At 37.4% G+C, this 18,780-nt stretch overlaps 1 protein-coding gene across 2 annotated transcripts in view; it reads left to right on the top strand.

The window, feature by feature from the left end:
• Window positions 1-18,780, top strand: part of PREX2 (phosphatidylinositol-3,4,5-trisphosphate dependent Rac exchange factor 2) — a 183,184-nt gene that overhangs the window by 121,325 nt on the left and 43,079 nt on the right. For both annotated transcript variants that reach the window (XM_072852376.1, XM_072852377.1), the window contains 5 exons: window positions 1,326-1,454; window positions 7,594-7,635; window positions 10,301-10,518; window positions 13,276-13,378; window positions 15,640-15,783. In XM_072852376.1, coding sequence (XP_072708477.1) covers window positions 1,326-1,454; window positions 7,594-7,635; window positions 10,301-10,518; window positions 13,276-13,378; window positions 15,640-15,783 — 636 coding nt within the window. The remainder of the gene's footprint in view (window positions 1-1,325; window positions 1,455-7,593; window positions 7,636-10,300; window positions 10,519-13,275; window positions 13,379-15,639; window positions 15,784-18,780) is intronic.

Raw genomic sequence — 18,780 nt, 5'->3', positions numbered from 1 at the left:
GCTGAGGTTTTTGAAGCAAGAAACAGGTTTTGTATATTGCAGGTGTTTTTATTACATTTTTGTCTCAGCTACTGAAGCCATTTCTGATCTATTTTATTACTAATGCCAGATTTTTATTATTTTTTGTAGATATATTATTTGTGAAGTTGATTCATAAATAATTTGCAAATGTAAATCTATATTCACAGTAATATTTATTCCAAATATATGCTTATATAAGTATTATTGATTGTTTAAAAAAAATTCCTGTATGTAATTTCGGATACTCTGCTAACACTCACATAGTTGCTTAAGTCTAAGTGTATAAACAGATATCTGGTGGCAGCCATAAGATTGTGATGAAAAATGCAAAGGACTTCTTTCAGTGAATGAAGTTTAAAAATAAAAAAAAGGAAGAAAAAAGCTCAGTGGGAGACTGAATGTTGTATTAATATGTATGATAGGTTTAATTATGATTTTATTGATCCTGCATATGTCTTTTGGCAAAGAAAACTAATTTTAGATGGCCAGAAGGTGGATCTTTGGCTTTTATACATCACCAAAATCCCACTGAAGTCAACAGAGCATAATTACTGTGCCCCAATTATCTGGTTTTACAAAGCCTGAAGTACTTCCCCTCCCACTGAATTTGCATGGAAGACCACGTAATCTCCTCTCTCCTCCTCTCTCCTCCTCCTTCTCCTCCTCTCTCCTCCTCCTTCTCCTCCTCTCTCCTCCTCCTTCTCCTCCTCCTCTTTCTTTTTTTCGTGTTTTGTATCCTATTTTGGGACCAAGATAATGGGGATGAACCTAGAGCATTTCTGCTCTCTTGTGTTTCTCAGTGTTTCAGATTGAGTACCTGGCAGGCTCACACAACAAAATGTTATCCTTTCAGTGGTATAATAAATGTTCAGTTAGACAAAAGATATGGACATGTCAGATACTTTATTCTTGATCTGCACCATATTCATGAACCGTACAAGGAGCACTTCAATGATTTGAAAGATAGACTAGTTAAGCAATAAGTAATTTTGTTTTAAGTTTAATTTTCTGATTGAATTAATTTTGCCTCTAAAAGTTCCAGAGTGCCGCTTACTCCATGGAGACAGGCACCTTCTATCTTATGTACCTGGGTCAAAAAGGATCATGTTTGGGAATGCTGCTCGCTCTCTCCTTTGACTAAGTAGGGAGCTTAGATGACTGTTAGACCTGTCACCCTTGCTTTAACTAGAGTTAAATAAGTTGACAACTTTTTGAGCTGTGAAAACATTTAGGAAGAAATAATGTCTTACTGTGGCTTTCTCAGGAGGTTTAAGCAGAAAAATACTATTTTTGTTCTTGCTCAGAGTTTCAGCAGGAAATGGAACCAAAGCTTAACTGTCCAAAGAGGCTACGACTCCACATCAAGCAAGACCCTTGGAACCTCCCCAGCAGCGTCCGGAGTCTTGCCCAGAATATCAGAAAATTTGTTGAAGGTTAGTAAGAACAACATGACCATAAATAAACACTTCATTAATGACAGAGAGCCCGGGGAAGGGAGGGGGAAAGATACAACTGCTTCATGTTGCTGCTAGGCAAGGTTTGCTGAACGCAGTGTAGTCCATGAGAAATACCTGAATTTCAGGATTTTTTTGTGTTCTTATACTCCACTAAACTTGTTACTATCTCAGCTGTCTCATACTCACCCTGTTGGCTTCAGATACTGAAGAGAACGATGTGTTTGCATGTGCTACGTTATTTCAGTTGCTGCTGAAGTCCAGTAGGCTTCACTGATTTGTCACAGAACTTCATGGGACTGATACACCAAAACGGGGCTTTCCTTGAAATTAAACTCCCTTTTTTCTACTGTCTTAAATGGAAAGATGAAGACTCTGCAGGACAACTTTTGTCCTAAATCTTGCTCTTACCTGTTATTGATCGGGAATCATTATCCCTCTAAAATCATGCTCCCTCTTCTGCTATGAAGCCAAACCTCTTCCACTGGTTTTCACTTACTCACTCCATCACAACTGATCCTATCACTCCTCCTCCTCCACCTCCCTCCCACCACTGTCTAAAAGTTACCTAGTACTCTGCTCCTCTTCACCACCAAGTGACAATGTGAGCTGGGGTTTTCTGCTCTCTCCCCTGGCTTCATAAGAAGGTAACTGGGATTTTCTCTCCAGAAAATCTTGCCTGTAGCTTCTGCTTTATTTCCTGTGCTGTTTGATAGAGAAACAGAAATAATGAGAAAAATGATTTTTATAAAACTACTTGCACTAGGAGTCTACGTGGGAAAAAAAACTTGTGTCAGGTCTAGCTTTAAATGATTTCTCTGTGTGTTTAGCTGCTTTTGTTTTGTTGGCTAATTTCCATGGTGTCCCATAAAGAAACTGCTAAATTTCAGGTCACTGGAAAAGAACTTTGTGATAAGTTTTATTAAGATAAACCTCTGAAAACCAACCAGCCAAACCAAACAAACAACTCCTCCTCTGACTTTTGGTATTTCTCATTTCAGATACAATCATATTTTCAGACCCTGGGTTAGAAAATTATAAAAACAACCACAAAAATATCTCCTATTTTTGGAGTCAATCACAGTGGGTTGACTCTCCAACACTAAGAATACTTCTTGTAGTTTTATGGTGGCTGTCACTGAGTGAAAAATTAATAAATATTTTTAGATCCTTCTTTCTACAGGTCTATCTTCAGCCTAAACCAAATTATTTTATATTCAAGTATTAATCATGGTTTCTTTCACAGTTCAGGAGAAATGGAAATGCATCTTTAACGTTCCCCCCTTCATTGCCCCCCTTCTGAAGCCAAGCCTAACAGACCGTTTTCACATAACTTGTTTGCCCACAAATACAATTAATAGACTTAACCCATTTCAACATTGCTCATATACCCTCAATATTGAGTTGAGGTTATTCAGATAAATTTGGTTTTAAATCTACCACAAAATTTTGTGGGAGGGTTTAACAAGGTCCAAATGACTTGCTGCCTCTCTATAATACAAAACTTCTCTTTTTACGATACTACTATAAGGTAATGGTGATATTTATCAGAAGGAATCTTGATGTTTACAGAACAATAAAACTGTTGGCATTTTCTAGTGTTTTAGAAATTAGGATTTAAAAAGGTTTTGTCTGTTAATAAATTATAGTAACTAACTTTATTGCAACTGTCATGCTTGTGAATGGTGCATGATTCAGAGAGCTAAATAGTAGAAGGCATTATTCTTGTGCTGTTCAAGGAGAGCACACGCTCTGCCTTACCTTCTCTCATCACTGTCTCTCAGAAGTTGTCTGCCAATTTTAAATATTCTTGGCTCTCCCTTTCAATCCACAGCATCTGAGCTTTTGTCAGAGATTTCCAACAACTGGGTTCTGTGCCATTTTCTTAACCAAATACATGGGTTTACATGTAAAATTATTATCTTTAGTTGTTAATTCACCATCAATCTTTACATCTTTCTATTCTCTTGTAGTTTTTTTTCTTTAATTTGATTCCTATTCCACAACTACCCCCCAAACTGGTATCACTAATACTTGTTCCTGAGAAGTACTCTGGAGAATCATGATCCACATCTTAATCATAATTTTGATTTGCCTGTGGGACCAAGGAGTTGGTGTGTTGTAGTGGATACCTGAAAGCCTAGGCTCTTGTGGCTTCCCTGGCACAAAGAGCACGAAGGAGAAATAGGAGAATGGAAGTGAATAATTGCTTCTCAAGCCTTAGTTTCCAAGGCATGTCTGGACAGGTATATGTAATTCAGTGTTGAAAAGATTCAGGGCAGAAGTGTGCCCCTCAGGCAGTTTTGGGAGACTGCTGTGATTTAGACAGGCTTAGGCCTGTATAAATTAAACTTGAGACACAACCAGCAGCTGGATCTAACTGAAATCAGATGAGCATGAAGCAAGGTTAAAAATGCTTTAGCAGCTAAATTTTCCCTTCGTATCTTCATATTTTGTTTTCTCCTTTCCAATCTTGCCATTATGCCTTGTGTTCACAAATGATCAGGATACATAGAAGAGCCACTAGTACTGCCCTGAGCTATTTGTGGCTGAAAACCTAACACATGGCACAGAGATCTACCTCCCCATTTTCCCTGTTCTTTGCCTGATTCAGAAAAAACAAAAGATGTCCCCTAATTTGACTGCTTAGGTGGATTTATGAGAACAAGTTGAACCAAGTCTTGGGGTTTTAGAAGAATCTTCGTGTTTGTTTATTAAGTAAAAGGCAGTATTTTAATAATTGAGGAAAGCAGATATATTTGTCTCTTCTAGCAGGTTCTAGAGGAAGTAGTCAAAGGAGACCACAGATACAACTTTGTTCACCATGGGGAAAAACCTCCAATTGTTATAAACATACTTAACCATTATTGATGAATGCCAAAGTAAGGATGAATGCTTTTAGTAAATGCATCTCCTTATTGAAAACTGACTCATTTTTATTTTCATAAAAATATCACAGGCTATTGTAATTTTTTACTCATTGTTCTGTTGCACTGTAGAATGTGTTGTGTTAGATTAGACTGATTAGTGCTTCAAAGCAGAAGGAGACATGGGAGCTCCACAAAAATGAGGCGTTTTAAGTCCTAGATGTTAGGATTCTTTTTACTTACTTTGTTTAATAATTATGAAGAAATGGGAAAACTCAGAATGCCTTGAGGATGATCGTTCTGGACTGTCAGTTTTCTTTTTATTAGTATTGGAATTGGGAGAACAATTTTTTAAAAATCCATAAAGGTTTGCGCAGATTAAAAAAAAAAAAAAAAAAAAAAACAAACAGAAAAAAACCAACCAAACCTTCCTTGACAGTAAATTTAAAACATATGTGGAGATTGCTTTGTCTCATTTCATTTGTCTTACCATATCATTAGAGAAAGAAAAGATTTCTATGGTTACAGTAAAAGGCAGCCCTAGAAGGCTAATCAAGTTGATAGAATTGAAGAGTTCTCTGAAATAGTATACAGATTCTAGGAGGATTTATCAGGAGCTAAGTAACTAAAGAATAGATGAAAGTTATTTCTTGTAGTGACTGGGCTTACTAAATTGTTAAACCAATAAAGATAAAGATAAGTTGTTGGCACAGGCAGATCTTTGGAGATGGAGTGCTTGATTTTGGTGCAGGAGAGAGCAGTAGTCAGGGCAGGAATTCCGTGGTCACTGATTAGAGGAAGAATAATGTAGGTACAGGATTCCAGATGTACGTGAGATATGTAACATGAGAACTGGAAAGCACAAGAGGAAAAGCTGAGGGATGACTTGAGTAGGAACCAAGAAAATCAACAAGGTGGATGGAAAGGAAGGGACCCTTCAGAAGGAAAGTGAGACCAAAACTGGCCAGCGTAACAACAGAAACACGTAAAGAGAACAAGGAGGAGGAGAAATTTCTGTAGTTGCTTTTTCCCAAAGAAAAAAAGGTAAGATTTTTGGTCAAAAGAAGAGATGTTCCAGAGCAAGTCGGATTTCTAGTCAGGTAGTCACATATCTGTATGAAGAAGTGCAGTTATTTTGCTAGCACAATACTTTTAAGTTTAAACAGGAAATACTATGCAATTGAGAAAGTTCACATCTGTTTTAAATTAAATTAGGAGTGAGGAGTCAAGGAGCCTTTCAGTCATTAAAGGTATAAAAAATGTATTTCAACTTAAATCATAAAACATGCAATGCAAATCTCAGTCTTATTTCAAAAAATATTTTCAGATGTGAGAAAGAAAGAAAGAAAAAAAATCTAGCCTTTACTGGCAAAGATCCAAATAGCAGAATAGCATGATAAAAAAAAATACAAAAGAATGTTTAAGAATAAAAGAAGTTGAAGGCATCTTGCATTACAAATCATATAATCTAAAGAGGAATTGCTAGGGAGCTATTCCTTTCTATATGCCATGTAGCAAGAAGGGGTGAAAACTTCTATAGCATTTGGAATTTGTTGAAAAGCAAATGATTGACATCCAAGGTTCACTTCTAACCCCAGGTAAGTCTCTACTTATACAAATAATCTGAAAATACTCTTGCCTGTGGGCATATTTTGAAATGGAGAAGACTTCTAGCAATGATAAAGGGGACTTGCAGTGTCCTGTAATTTTCCCATAAGCAGGAAATCATTGTTTATAGATACCTCAAATGCTTTTGAATTCAGAGATCCAACAAATCTCATATTAAACAAGCGGCAAGTAACAGCCTCAGTGTATCTAAATTCTTCAGATAAAAGCTCTATTTCCCTATATTGTATTTTCAGTTACTAAGCTATGTTCAGACTCCAAGATGCCAAGTTATTAATGTCTTAGTTTTTTTTCAAAAGCCAGAAGTCTAAGGCAAAGACCTATCACCAGGCAATTTTCAAGACTACCCAGTAATTTTGAGTGTTTTGATGCTTGTATTTGAGATACCGTGGGCATGCATTTCAGAAGTGTAGGCACTGCCAGTTCTTTTCGCAATGTGTGCACAGCACAGAAGAAGGTCAGGCTTGAAAGGTTTTCTTCTTTTTTAAGCATAGTCACCTTTGGGGAAGATTCTGGCTTTTCATACATATGTTCAAGTACACACGAAATCCAGGCTGTGCTGTTGATACAGTCAACTCCAATGTCAGTTCCGTCATCTGAGTTGTATTCAAATTTCAAACCTATTAAGTCAGTTTTAGTAGGGGGCAACATATTCCCAAATTGTTGTATTGTCCATATACCCAGTAGCAGCTCTGCCGGTCCACTGAGCAGGGCTTGGCATATGACTACACAGAAAATGGAGTGTGTGAAAGAAAGTTTGGAAAGATGCGAAAGCATGTGAAGTAGCGGTGTGTTCCTACAGGCAGTTACTGTAGGACAACTGATGTGCTGGAAGTGTGACACTCTCTAAGGTTATAGCAGCTTTTTAATCTGCCTGTTCCTTGCAGTGGTGGTTAACACATTTAAATTTGTGCTCTGGTACATGGTAGAGGGGAAGAATCACTTCCTTCAACCTCCAAACTTTGAGAAGTCCCCCCACCTCCAAAAAAAAAAAAAACAAACAAAAAACCCCCCAAAACCCCAAAACAGTGTAAAGAGATATAAAACCAAATTTTTGTCAGTGTAAATTAAGACTTTTTTTTAATCTGTACTTTTTTACTTCATAGATTGTTAAGTGTAAATAAATGTTTGAAGCAAAATAAAATCCTGAAGGCCGAGAATAAAGTGAAAATGCAGTTGTATTTTTCCTGGATGCTTTGGTATACATTAAAATGAGGATAATTTGAGATTTTTAAGTATGGAACGAGAGAGGGAAAAGAAAAAAGAAAGAATTGGGGTAGTGTGGGAATCAGTGAAAACTGGTCTTGTTTTTCAAAGTTTTAAGACTGGAATTCTTCATATGTGGACTTGCACTGGCCAGCTGGTACACATGTACTCTGAGGTAGCAGCTGCCTCTTCATGTGTCTTTCTCAGTGTTGGTGCTTTTGATTATTATCAATTTTATCAAGTCACATGGAAAATTAAGTGAAGTTGAGACGCATTACTGTTTTGTAGGTATAAATCAGTATTGCCTACACAAGAAATTGGAATTAAGTTGGTATAAAATAAGAAACTGCAAATGCATTATTATGTTGGTGAAAACACTTTTAACCATGACCTCAATATATTTTCTTTTTTTCTTTAAGAGGTGAAAGCACGAATACTCTTGGCACTTCTTGAGTATACAGGTAATTTTGATTGTTTTGGGAGTGGGGGAAGTGAACGTGGATGGTTTGAGATGTTTTTTTTTTTTGCTTTTGGATAGAATACTGTGTTTTAGAGAAAGGGGAGAAATCTCAGATACGATAACCTGATAATCAACAACCTACCCCTGTGTTTACAGTGAGGATTCCTGAAGAACACAACAATTCCAAAGACATTTCTAACAAACATTGCACATTGGGGTTTTTTTAATGCAAAATACCTTCTCTGGTCATTTACTGCAGATGCAGTAGCTACTAAATCACTGAGTGTGCACTGTACTTTTGCTGTCTTTCTTCATTTGGGCTTTTTCCTATTTGTAATCTTTTTTCTTTTCTCTTCATTCTCATCTATTTCCAGATTTAGCTTACTATTCTAACCCATACTTTTCCTTTTGTCTTTTTTTAGAGAATACTTTTTTAAAAGTCCCTCCTTTTTGGAAGGGGTCTGATTATTCTGTGTATTATTCTACCATCACCCCATAGAGCATACAGCTTCAAATACACAAAATAGGCACATGTGTCTGCTAAATAAATGTCAGTAAATCAGTATTTAGAAAATAATACTTATGGCAGAAGATTCTCTACAGTTTGTAGGTGCATAAGTGTTCAAGTAAGCAGTCACATTTGACTGTAAAAGCTGATTATTTTAACCATCTTGCAGCACTATATGAATGCATTATTATTTCATGATTTTGTTATGACACATAACAGCAGTTTTATAAAGGGAAATATAACATTTCTTTGCTGTCAGATTTCTTCTAAATATTATAAAAGTTTTCAGTAATTCGTCAGGTGTTTTAAAATAAGAAATGACCTGAGAAAATACCCCAGAACTTGATTTTTTTAAAGCAGGTTTTCCTATTTACATGGTTTCATAAGTTCGTCAATTCTATAGTTTATTTTGTATAAAAATCTTCTTGTAAAAAGAGCCCAAAGTGCTCTTGCATGCAGTATCTGATGTTCAAGTAGTATTAAATGAGATTTGGAAATGAGGTGTCAGAGACACAAGAGGGCTGCTTCAGAAGCAGGCAATACAGAGGAAGGCACTGTAAGTCAGCTGCTGTTAGACAAACAGAGATAAAACTGAGCAAAGCAAGGAGAGAGATTGTGTGCGCGTTGGACTCATGTCCCTGAGCGCTGCTGTGACATTGGAAAGTTTTTGACCATGGAGAAGCCAGTGGGATTTTTGAAGCCGGAGATGCGTGGAGTTTTTAAAGATGAACATTCCGTCTGTACTGGATTCTGCACAACTTGAGAGAGTGGAAAGAGAGAGAGAGGTTAATTTTAATAATCAAAACAAAAAGCAATGAGTCACAGTGCCGAAGCAATAGTGATGAGACCATTTATGGAAAACATTCATGAGGTCCTGAGAGGCTGGCAAATGGAATCAAAATGATAGTAAAAGATTAGTCACTATTATCAATAGTTGAGGAAAAGATTGAGGAAGATCTCAGAAGGAAAACAGACAGAATGGACTTACTTTGAGAAATACTTGGAGCCCAAGAAAAGCATATTTTAAAAGTCAGTATTAATTTTGTGAGTACACAATTATTTCTGCTGACTTATCCAGTCATCTAAAGTCTTGCCAGCTCCATAGAGAAGGTGGAAAGGGAGCTAAGCCTCTTAGAGGCAGAGGAATCTAAAAGTGAGGACAAAGATTTTGGGCTTTGGAAAGACCTCGATATCACTTAATCTTCTTCTCTTGCTCTGAGAAAGATTAAGTCTACCCGTACCATTTGTGATTGATGTTTGCCTAACAGCTCATAATGATAAAAATACTTGAAGACGTTCAGAAAAGAGAAGAAGAAGGAAGCACTGAATATTTATCACCACAATTTTCTGCTTTATTGAGAACATGTTTCCTTTTCTAACTCTTTTGACCTTTAGCTAATCTAATGCCTGTGCCCTCCAGAATAAATTGGTAGGTTAGCTAGTCCCTAACTTAAATCAGCTGCTAATGGTTCCATAGATTTCTACCTAGGGACCTGTCCTGGACTTTTCCTGACACCATAAATCTCTGCTGCTTCCTGGATATGTGATGCTGCTCTGAGCTTATTTTATAGATTCCATATTCATATATATATTTTATTTGGATAGATCGTGTTTTGGTAGCAACAATCCTATATGCCCTGTCTGCACTGTACAGCAGGCAGTCTTCTTTTGCCCTACCCAGCTGGTAGCTGTGGAGTTGACCAGATGATGCAGTCTTATTAAGAGCTTCTGACTATCCTTGCTTTCCTGTGGAAAGTAAATGTTTTTGTGCCCAGCTGGTTCTCACATTTGCAGCAAAAGAGATCTGACTCACGTCCATCACCTTGTAACATCAAAAGTGCATAGAATTGATGGCATGTACATTAAAATCTACAAGATAAACATACATTGTTTATGAAGAACTACTTTAAATTACAGATTTTAAATACATTTCTCTATAATTTTAGAATTAAAAAATAATCTTCTAATGTGGAAAATAGCAGTTCTGGTTGTGGAGTGCTATTTACTGGGAATAACATTAGGCTGTAAACTTGTAATTTACTTTACATTAAAATGACTTGTTTTTTAGACAAAGGAAAAATTCTAGCCCAGTTCCTTTGCTGTTAATGAATCTCCTGCTCCATTTTTGCTTTCCCTCTTTTGGCTTTTGCCATCACAGATAGTGAGATACAACTGAGGCGAGACATGGTCTTCTGTCAGAGCCTAGTGGCCACAGTCTGTGCTTTTTCAGAGCAACTAATGGTGGCCTTAAATCAGATGTTTGACAACAACAAAGAATATGAAATGGAGACGCTGGAGGCCAGCAGAAGGTGGCTGGAACAGGTAGCCAGTGCGGGTCTTCTCCTTCATTTCCAGTCCCTGCTCTCGCCTAACCTGGTAAGCCTCCTCACGTGGCATGCTTGGTCACAGCCTGTCTTTGTTCCCTGAACCAGGGGCACGGTTAAACAGTCTTAGTTATAAATGTGATTTTCTGTGTCCTTTGTGCTTAGCTTGTTACTTAATTAGCTGCTATTTGGAAAATTTGCGATTTAGATAATTACAGATACGGAAAGTGTTTGTTTATGATATGGGAAATATGTTTTCCACAAAGACAGTATTATGTTTGTTTTGAGTTAGCAGATAGTGAGTTTACCCTTGACGCCCCACCGCTATCGTAGCTGTTCCCTAGGAGTAGAATGTAGTATTAGGTGATACCCAAAACTTCTGTTTGCAATAAGCAGCAATGCAAGATAAATAAAATATCTGGTTTGGATAATTTTATCACTCCCTCCCCCAAAAAACAATAGGTCTGTAGTAGTTGAAGGACTAGACATGCTAGTCTGTTTTGCTCCTGTCATAGGGCAAATCCTCGTAGCCTGTCAGGGTGATTGGAAATCTGCTATTTCTTCACAGGGCTTGGCAAAGAGCCATGGCCTAAGAAACAATTAAAAAAGGGACATGGCTTTGCAGTCCTCTAATCCCCAGTGATCCAAAGTGCTTCTTCAGCTATTTAAGCTGCTTCTCACACTAGACTGGTTCCTGCTAACCTGAAGAACTGTGAAGCAGTCTGAATGGTCTGCCCCATGGCAGTCTTCTCAGCCTCTGGAGTTGCTCACTGGAAATAACTGATTTGGTACATCGTACTGTGTAAAAGTCCATGCAAATAACAGATGATGTTCCTGCTATCAAAGGTCTTCTTTCCTTGCCTTGTCTATCTCAGCAGCAAATTGCTGACAAGTTGACCTGATAAACTTTAGAAGCAGAAGATCAATAAAAATAAAGGTATTTCTAAATCACAATCATAAAGTATTAGTCTATGGTATTGTTGGAGAGCATTGACTTGAGCTAATGTGAGCAACTACCTCACAGGTAGTTGAGGTACCTAGGTGGGCTTGTGTGGGACAGGGTATGTCAGGACGAGGTGTGCAGCTTAAAAACAGATAAAGTCAGTGCCTGAGAGAAACAGGAGGGATCTTTATCCACATGAGGAGTATTTGAAGAAAGCATGGTCAGGGGAGCTCGGGCTCATGTCTTGAGTCTTGAATGCTTTTTAGCACCACGCAGCACCACCATGTCCTGCTGCTGGAGTCCTCAGAGTTCAAGAGTAAATTCAGTTAGTGCCTGTCTTATGTTTTTCCATATGCTTAGTTGTCAGGTTATTGCAAAATAACTGTTGTCTTTAGAGCACTGAATACTTCTGTTTTTTCTTTCAGGATTGTAGAGATTTCCTTTGTAGTGAAAATGCATGATACTTAGCTATTTTCACGTAATCAGATACCAGCAGTATGCATTGTTGAATAGAAAATAAAATTAAATTTAGTCTCTTGAGTCTAACTGTTCTTAACCAAGGGAAAAGTATTTAAAGGCAACTTTTTCAATACCTTCTCAGCACTGTTTTGCTTACAAATGATCCGTGTTATTTTAAACAAGGGTATTTGAAGGAAATTACACTCATTATGGCCAGAGTTCAGTAAAGAAAGAGCAGTTGTGCAAAGATTTCCCATGTCACTGAATGGTTTTCAGACTATTCTGCTGATAAAACTGGTCTGTCCATAGAGACTTCATAAATTGAACCAGGAGAGAAAATATTTCTAGCAGCTTTGCTTTTTCATAAATACAAGGGGGAACGCTATTTCACTGTATAGATCAGGGAAAATCATGGGTTGTTTTTTTTTTCCTTTCTATAATTCAGTAAGCTATACTTTATTCTCATTTTATAGGCAGCTAGTTTATTATTCTTTGCCTTCCTACTGCTTCAGTTCTTAGAGGAGGAAAAATGCATGCCTCAGACTTCCATTTGGCTCTTGCTAACTTAAGGTGCTAGGGGCGGGTTGTATAAAGAATAGAGATACTTTAAGAGATTGTTGATTTCTGCTATAATTGCTCTGTGTATTTTACTCAAGATAACCATGCTTGTAGATGACTATTTTCCTTTTTAAAGGTTCAGTAAAGTGTCCTGAGAAGTTAGTAATTTACTTCCTGAAGCTTTTTTGGTAAATTAGACTGGATCTCTTTAGCTATCTCTTTTAGTTCAGGGGTACACACAGTGAACCATAGGTGCAAATCAGAATATTGGCATATCTACATACTTGATTTGCATCTAGAGTTTTGTAGGTGAAGGTGCAAATCACCCTGAGCTGTACTCGTTCTGAGCTACTGGTTCAATTAATGATGCTTAGAGTGGACACGATGAACTCTCATCTGTTGTTTATACATGAAATGCTAAAGTTACGGCATTTTTAAAAGAAAATTGCTAAAAAGAAGAATTTGTTTTTCACATTTCCCCTCTGTTAATTTACAAGCTAGACCTGGTGTCAAGACAAGCTGTTGAAGTCTGGTATCTTACATAAAGAATAATTACAGTATTGTTTGATTAAAAGCCATGAGAAGTAATGGTAGCTATAAATTACCTGTTAATTTATTATGTGAAATGATAACATTAATTTTAATAATCTTGGACTAGTAATAAAAGGGAAAGTGCCAATAGAAACAAAGATATTTACATTATCTAGGAGTTAATTAGGTTATACACTGCATCAGTGAAATGTTGTGCAACATTCTGTAGTTATTTTTATGTCCTGCTCTCATATTATTTCTGGTAGGGAAAACATCTGGTTGAAATGACCATTTCACTTTTTCTTTTGCCTTTTTTAGGCTGACGAGCAAGCCATGCTAGAAGATACATTGGTTGCACTGTTTGATTTGGAAAAAGTTACTTTTTACTTCAGACAATCAGAGCCAGAACCAGTAGTTGCAAGTGAGTAATTATAATTAATATCTGGGCTTTACTGTTCAGAAATATTTTCTGTATTTGTTACATTTGTCTCTCCTAGAACATTACCTCCCACAGGGAATATTATATAGTTTGGGATTATGGAGATCTGTAGCTCTCCTAATATTCCTAGATTTCCTGAAATACAGCTAACATCAGTGACGATGCAGAATCATTATCTGGCAATGTCAGTAACCTTGGGGGCAAAACTGTTTGCTTAACTGAATTTCCCGTTGGGAGTATGTGACTGCATCAGGAAAGCCCCTGGAAGATCTAGTTGTTATTGAAGAGTCATGTGTAAAATAAGCTTGAAGGTCTTAATAGAGAAGTGCAACTGAGATGAGATGGAGAAGCATAAAAACCATTTCATTTTATCGTCTCGAAGACAAAGTAGATCTTGGAAGAGTTCCTTGAAAGGAGACTGCAAACACTATTAGGATAGCTTTACATTGTGCAAGAAACTTCCTCTAAGACCTGCTGGTGCAGACGGTCCGGGTCCTGAACCCTTCCTCCCAATACTCGCCCAACTCGCAGGAAGGGACTGTCTTCACAGTCTGCTGTTTATACCCTTCACTCATTTTCAGCCACTCCTTTATTAATATGTTTTCAGCCAGTAGAGATTTTCCTGCAGTGAACTTTGTTCAGTGAGCAAAAAGCCCTCATTTTTTCCTAAGTCTCATAACTCCCCTGGGAAGGGAGGAAAGCATGTCTGCTTCACATCAAGCTTTTCTAGAACAATTCCCTCGCTGGATCGAGACCACACATGAGAGAACCTCTGCAATACCCAAAACCAGAAGATACAAAGCTCCTCCACGAAGCTGCCTGTGCTCCGAAGAATTGAGTAGTGCAGGGCTGGTAGTCAGGTAGGAATTAGCCTACATAAGACCATATTTATTTCTGTATAATTCAAGTAAGGATCCTGTTCAGAGTGTTTGTTTTAAAAAGAAGCCCTGCCAAGCCAGGTATCAATATGGAACCGGAGTTACAGGAAGGCCTCCTGAGGGGGAGTTAACCCTATGCCTATGCCATAAACTGTTCATATTGTTTCAAACTGTTCATATTGTTTCAAACTGTTCATATTGTTCATCTTCCAGCTGGTGTCTGTGCTGAAACAGAGATAAATGTAAAGTCAGTGTGTTCTAGGATTGTAATAAGCTCTGTATTTCCTTTTGGTTTAAGTGCTGCCACCACAGTCATCCTGACTGTGGTTACAGAAGACAAGGAACTCGCAAATTTGGTTTTTCCATTTATGATTCTGCATAATCAATAAAAGAAAAAAAAGTCTTTTTCTTATTACCAAAAATAGTGAAAAGTGTTCCTTTGGAATCTTTTCCATTTAGGTACAAAATAATTTATGCACACAGTGTAAAAACTACATAATAATATTATTAATGCAAATCACTAAATTTTATTGTTACTGCTTTCAACTTGGAGACTTATATATGGAAATGATAGTTAAACAGGAAATACATACAAAGCTTAAATTGAATTAAACTGAATTCCTCTGAGAGATTTAACTAAATGGAAAATTTTCGTCAGCTTTTGCTAATGGTCATTACATGTTTATCATCTGGCATAATACACACAATGTGTGTTGGGGAATCACTGTAACTGCAAAATGATACTGCTAGTTGCCCTGAACTCTATACCAATTGATGTATTATGACATTTAGCTTCAAAGTGTAATGAAACATGCTCTTACAGTTTTATATATTCTTCCGTAATACGTTTGTTTTCTCAGTTGAGTCCTGATTTTTAATAATAATTTAATGAATATGCTGGCAGCTACTGTATATTTACTTGGGTTCTATCCCACAAAAATCTGAGGAGAATCTGATTCTGTATATCACACTGACCTTATACATCGTGCACCTGAGGAAGGCATGTGAAATCTGGCTAAAGGTATCCTTCCAGTGATTTCAAACTATGTGCGGTATGTAGACGTTTCTTCAGATTTACAGGGAATACAAGTAGGATGTTGCCAACTACATTATTTGCTTAGTATTTTTGCTGTTGTTGTCATCTCTGCCAGCCTGTCAGTCACTGCTTTTCTGTTTATCTACTTCCTGATAACGGATAGACCAAAAGTCACCACAGCGACACCAAGTATAATGTAAAATACTGCATGTATTAGTTTTGTGTCTGCAGTGATTTTTATCTAACCGTGTGAATTTTAGGTGCAACAGTTTCTGGAAAAGGATGTGTCATTGCTTTTAATGAAATAGTAACACTGACTGTATTCTTAGATGTACCAATCACATACCAAGCAGAAGGAAGCCGGCAAACGCTGAAGGTTTACTTCTACCTTGATAGTTACCATTTTGAACAGCTTCCTCAAAGGCTGAAGAATGGAGGGGGATTTAAAATCCACCCAGTACTTTTTTCACAAGGTAACTTGAGTTTTAATTCCCCCCTGACCAATTCTTTCACATAATATTTAACTCTCTTCAAAACCCTACTTATTGACTCTGATTTAAATCCTTTGTAACTATAAGGGCACAATGCTTATATTTAAATATGTTGTTGAATGTGGGCATTTATTGAGAACTTTGAATTAAAATGTGAATTTAAGAAATGCTGAGATTTGTGTTTAGAAAAATAGAGGTATGGGTATACATTTCTAAGTTTATACCTGTTATATGATTCCAACACCAAAGAATGAATCCTCTTTCATCAATATTGTTTTTTTCTTTGTAGACATTAGTGGACAATAGTCAGACCATGAAACTTGCTTTTAAGTGTTTTGCATTCCAAATGCTATCGTAATCTTTTCTTGTTACTTCGGATTTAAGGACTAAATTGTTACCGCCTGAGAATTCTGTCTCTTTAAAATGTTATGAAGACTTAAATAACATTTTCAGGCTTTTGTAGTTATGACATTGCAAACGTTACCAAAGTGATGAATGGTGGCACTGATGCTCAGACTGTTCATAAATTGCAGGCAGCCTGCATTAGCTGCAGTGTCATTACAGTCATCAGGAGTGTGGAGTTTGATTCACTGAAATGGTGAATGCGAGGTGCTGATTGCCTTGAGCCGCCTTTGATTTCAGAGGGAGCTGAAAGTACTCTGTACTTTGCGAAAGGCTTCCAGGGTCTATGTGGAATAGGCAGAAGTCAGGCATACAAATGAAGGTTTCGAGGAGGGTTTGGTCTCTGATAGATAAGGAGGATGTAAAGGAAATAGCAAACAGTAAGATACATGAAGAAATGGCCAAGCTTACTGTAAACTTAAAACACACAATTTTTAAAAAATAAGATCCTTGAAGTCTGATTTTTAAACAAACTAATAAAGACAGACTTCAGTGGATTTCTTTTGAACGGATTGATTTCAGTCATAGGGGAAGATGAGAACACTAGGCAGGAGACACATTTCAGTAGAGCAGACAAAAAGGCACATGAAAGAGAACAGAAAATTCCTTGGTTCAGATGAAATCCTGGAAATACTAATTTTTTTGGATTCGGGAGGGGATTCAGTGTGCTACAGAACTTATTTTGCAGAATTTTTTCCCTTTCTGTTTCCAGAAGCCCAAAATATTTGAGTCTTAGGATAAGCATCTTTGTAGTCAGCTAAAGGAAAAGGGTAAAGATTCATTCAAGTGTTACATCTGCTTAGTAATTTTCAGTAATATAGAAGATTTATTCTTTCTTTATCATAACAAATTTCTTTAATTTTCAAGGATCTCGCTCCAAAATAGTCCATTAGACTCCAAGAGTAAGAAGTCCTGGATAAGAAGTTAAATTCTAGTGTTTAAGTCATTATTTTCGTTTTTTTTTCCCTCATTAATGAGTGAATTGGTACTCTATTCTTTACTTCTTTCCTATGAGGTTTGGCTGAGCTGCCGTCAAACTAACTCAGTAGATCCCCATCTTTCACTGAAATTTATTAGCTACAAATGTAGAAATCTTCTGTAAGTTCCTCTGTGAAGTGAATTCTTGCTTCCCAAGCTTAACAGAGTAAAGCTGTTTCCTGCCTAAAATACAATGGTTTATGATGTTTTCAAATGGAACATTTAGAAAATCATGTGTTTGGAATACTCTATCAAAGGCACAAGTCAGTGCACATCAGTCTATTTATCTCTGTGTTGCTCTATTCTGTGTTGCATAGCTCCATGCCTAAAATTACAAGTCTATATATTTGCAGGATTAGGACTGTAGACATGTTTAAAAGTTTTTAAACATTTACCCAGGCTATACTATGTATATTTATATATTCAGAATGTTGAGAATGTTGAGATATTGCTCTTTGCATTCAGATTTCTCTATTTCCTACATTAGAATTGAGATCTCAGCAATAAATAAGCTTAATTAAAAGATACTTTATTTAAAATTAAAATTCAATTTATTGAAAATTGCTACTTAGTCTCTTAATTATGTAAGGTTTTAAAATGGCTTAGTTTTTCATAGAATCCTAGAATAATTCAGATTGGAAGGGACCTCAAGAGGTCTCTAGTCCAACCTCCTGTTCATAGCAGTGTCAGCTGTGACATCAGACCAGGTTGCTTGGGTGTTTATCAGGTAGGATCTTGAAAACACCCAAGGACAGAAACTGCACAACCTCTTGGGTAACCTGTTCCTCTACTTGACTGCCCTAATGGTGAAAAAGTGTTTTCTTTCTATCAAGTTGAAGCATCTCGTGTTTCAATTTATGTCCGTTGCCTCTTGTCCTGCCAGCATCCACCATTGCAAAGAGCCTGGCTCTGTCTTCTTGTTGACCTCGTGGTAGCTAATGGCAGCTGGCTAGTAGGTCTCTCCCAAAGCCATCACTTGTACAGGCTGAACAAGCTCAGGTCCCTCAGCCTCTCCTCACAGAGCGTGTGCTCCACCCCATGACCATCTTGGTGGCCCTCTACTCAACTCTTTCCAGCTGATCAGCTTTCATATACCATGGAGCCCAAAACTAGACACGGTATTCAAGATGCTGTCTAATGAGTGTCGAGTAAGGTGAGGACAAGCACTTCTTTCAGTCTTCTGCCCATGCTTATGTTAATACAGTTTAGGATGTTCTTGACCTTCTTGGTTGCCAGAGAACACTGCAGGCCCATGTTCAGCTTGCTGTCTAACACGACCCCAAGGCCCTTCTCAGCAGAGCTGCTCTTTAGGCTCTACCTTCCCAGGTGCAGGACTTGACATTTGTCCTTGTTCAGTTTCACAAGGTTCCTGCTGGCCCATTCCTCCAGCCTGCCTAGGTCCCTCTCTAGGTGGCCCTGCATTTGCGTATATCCACTGCTTCTCCCGGTTTGGTATTAGCTGCAAACTTGACTTACCTCCTCCAGGTCAGTGATAAAGATGTTGAATAATATAGATCCCTGTTGTATTCTGCTTGTAATGGGCCCCTAGATAGACCATGTCCCATTAGCTACTACCCTTTGAGCCTACCCATCCTTCCA

This window comes from Ciconia boyciana, chromosome 2 (assembly GCF_034638445.1).
Source record: "Ciconia boyciana chromosome 2, ASM3463844v1, whole genome shotgun sequence".
NCBI classification, from domain to species: Eukaryota; Metazoa; Chordata; class Aves; order Ciconiiformes; family Ciconiidae; genus Ciconia; species Ciconia boyciana.
The sequence above is the reverse complement of the archived record's forward strand: the minus strand, read 5'-3'. Positions and strand labels throughout refer to the sequence as shown.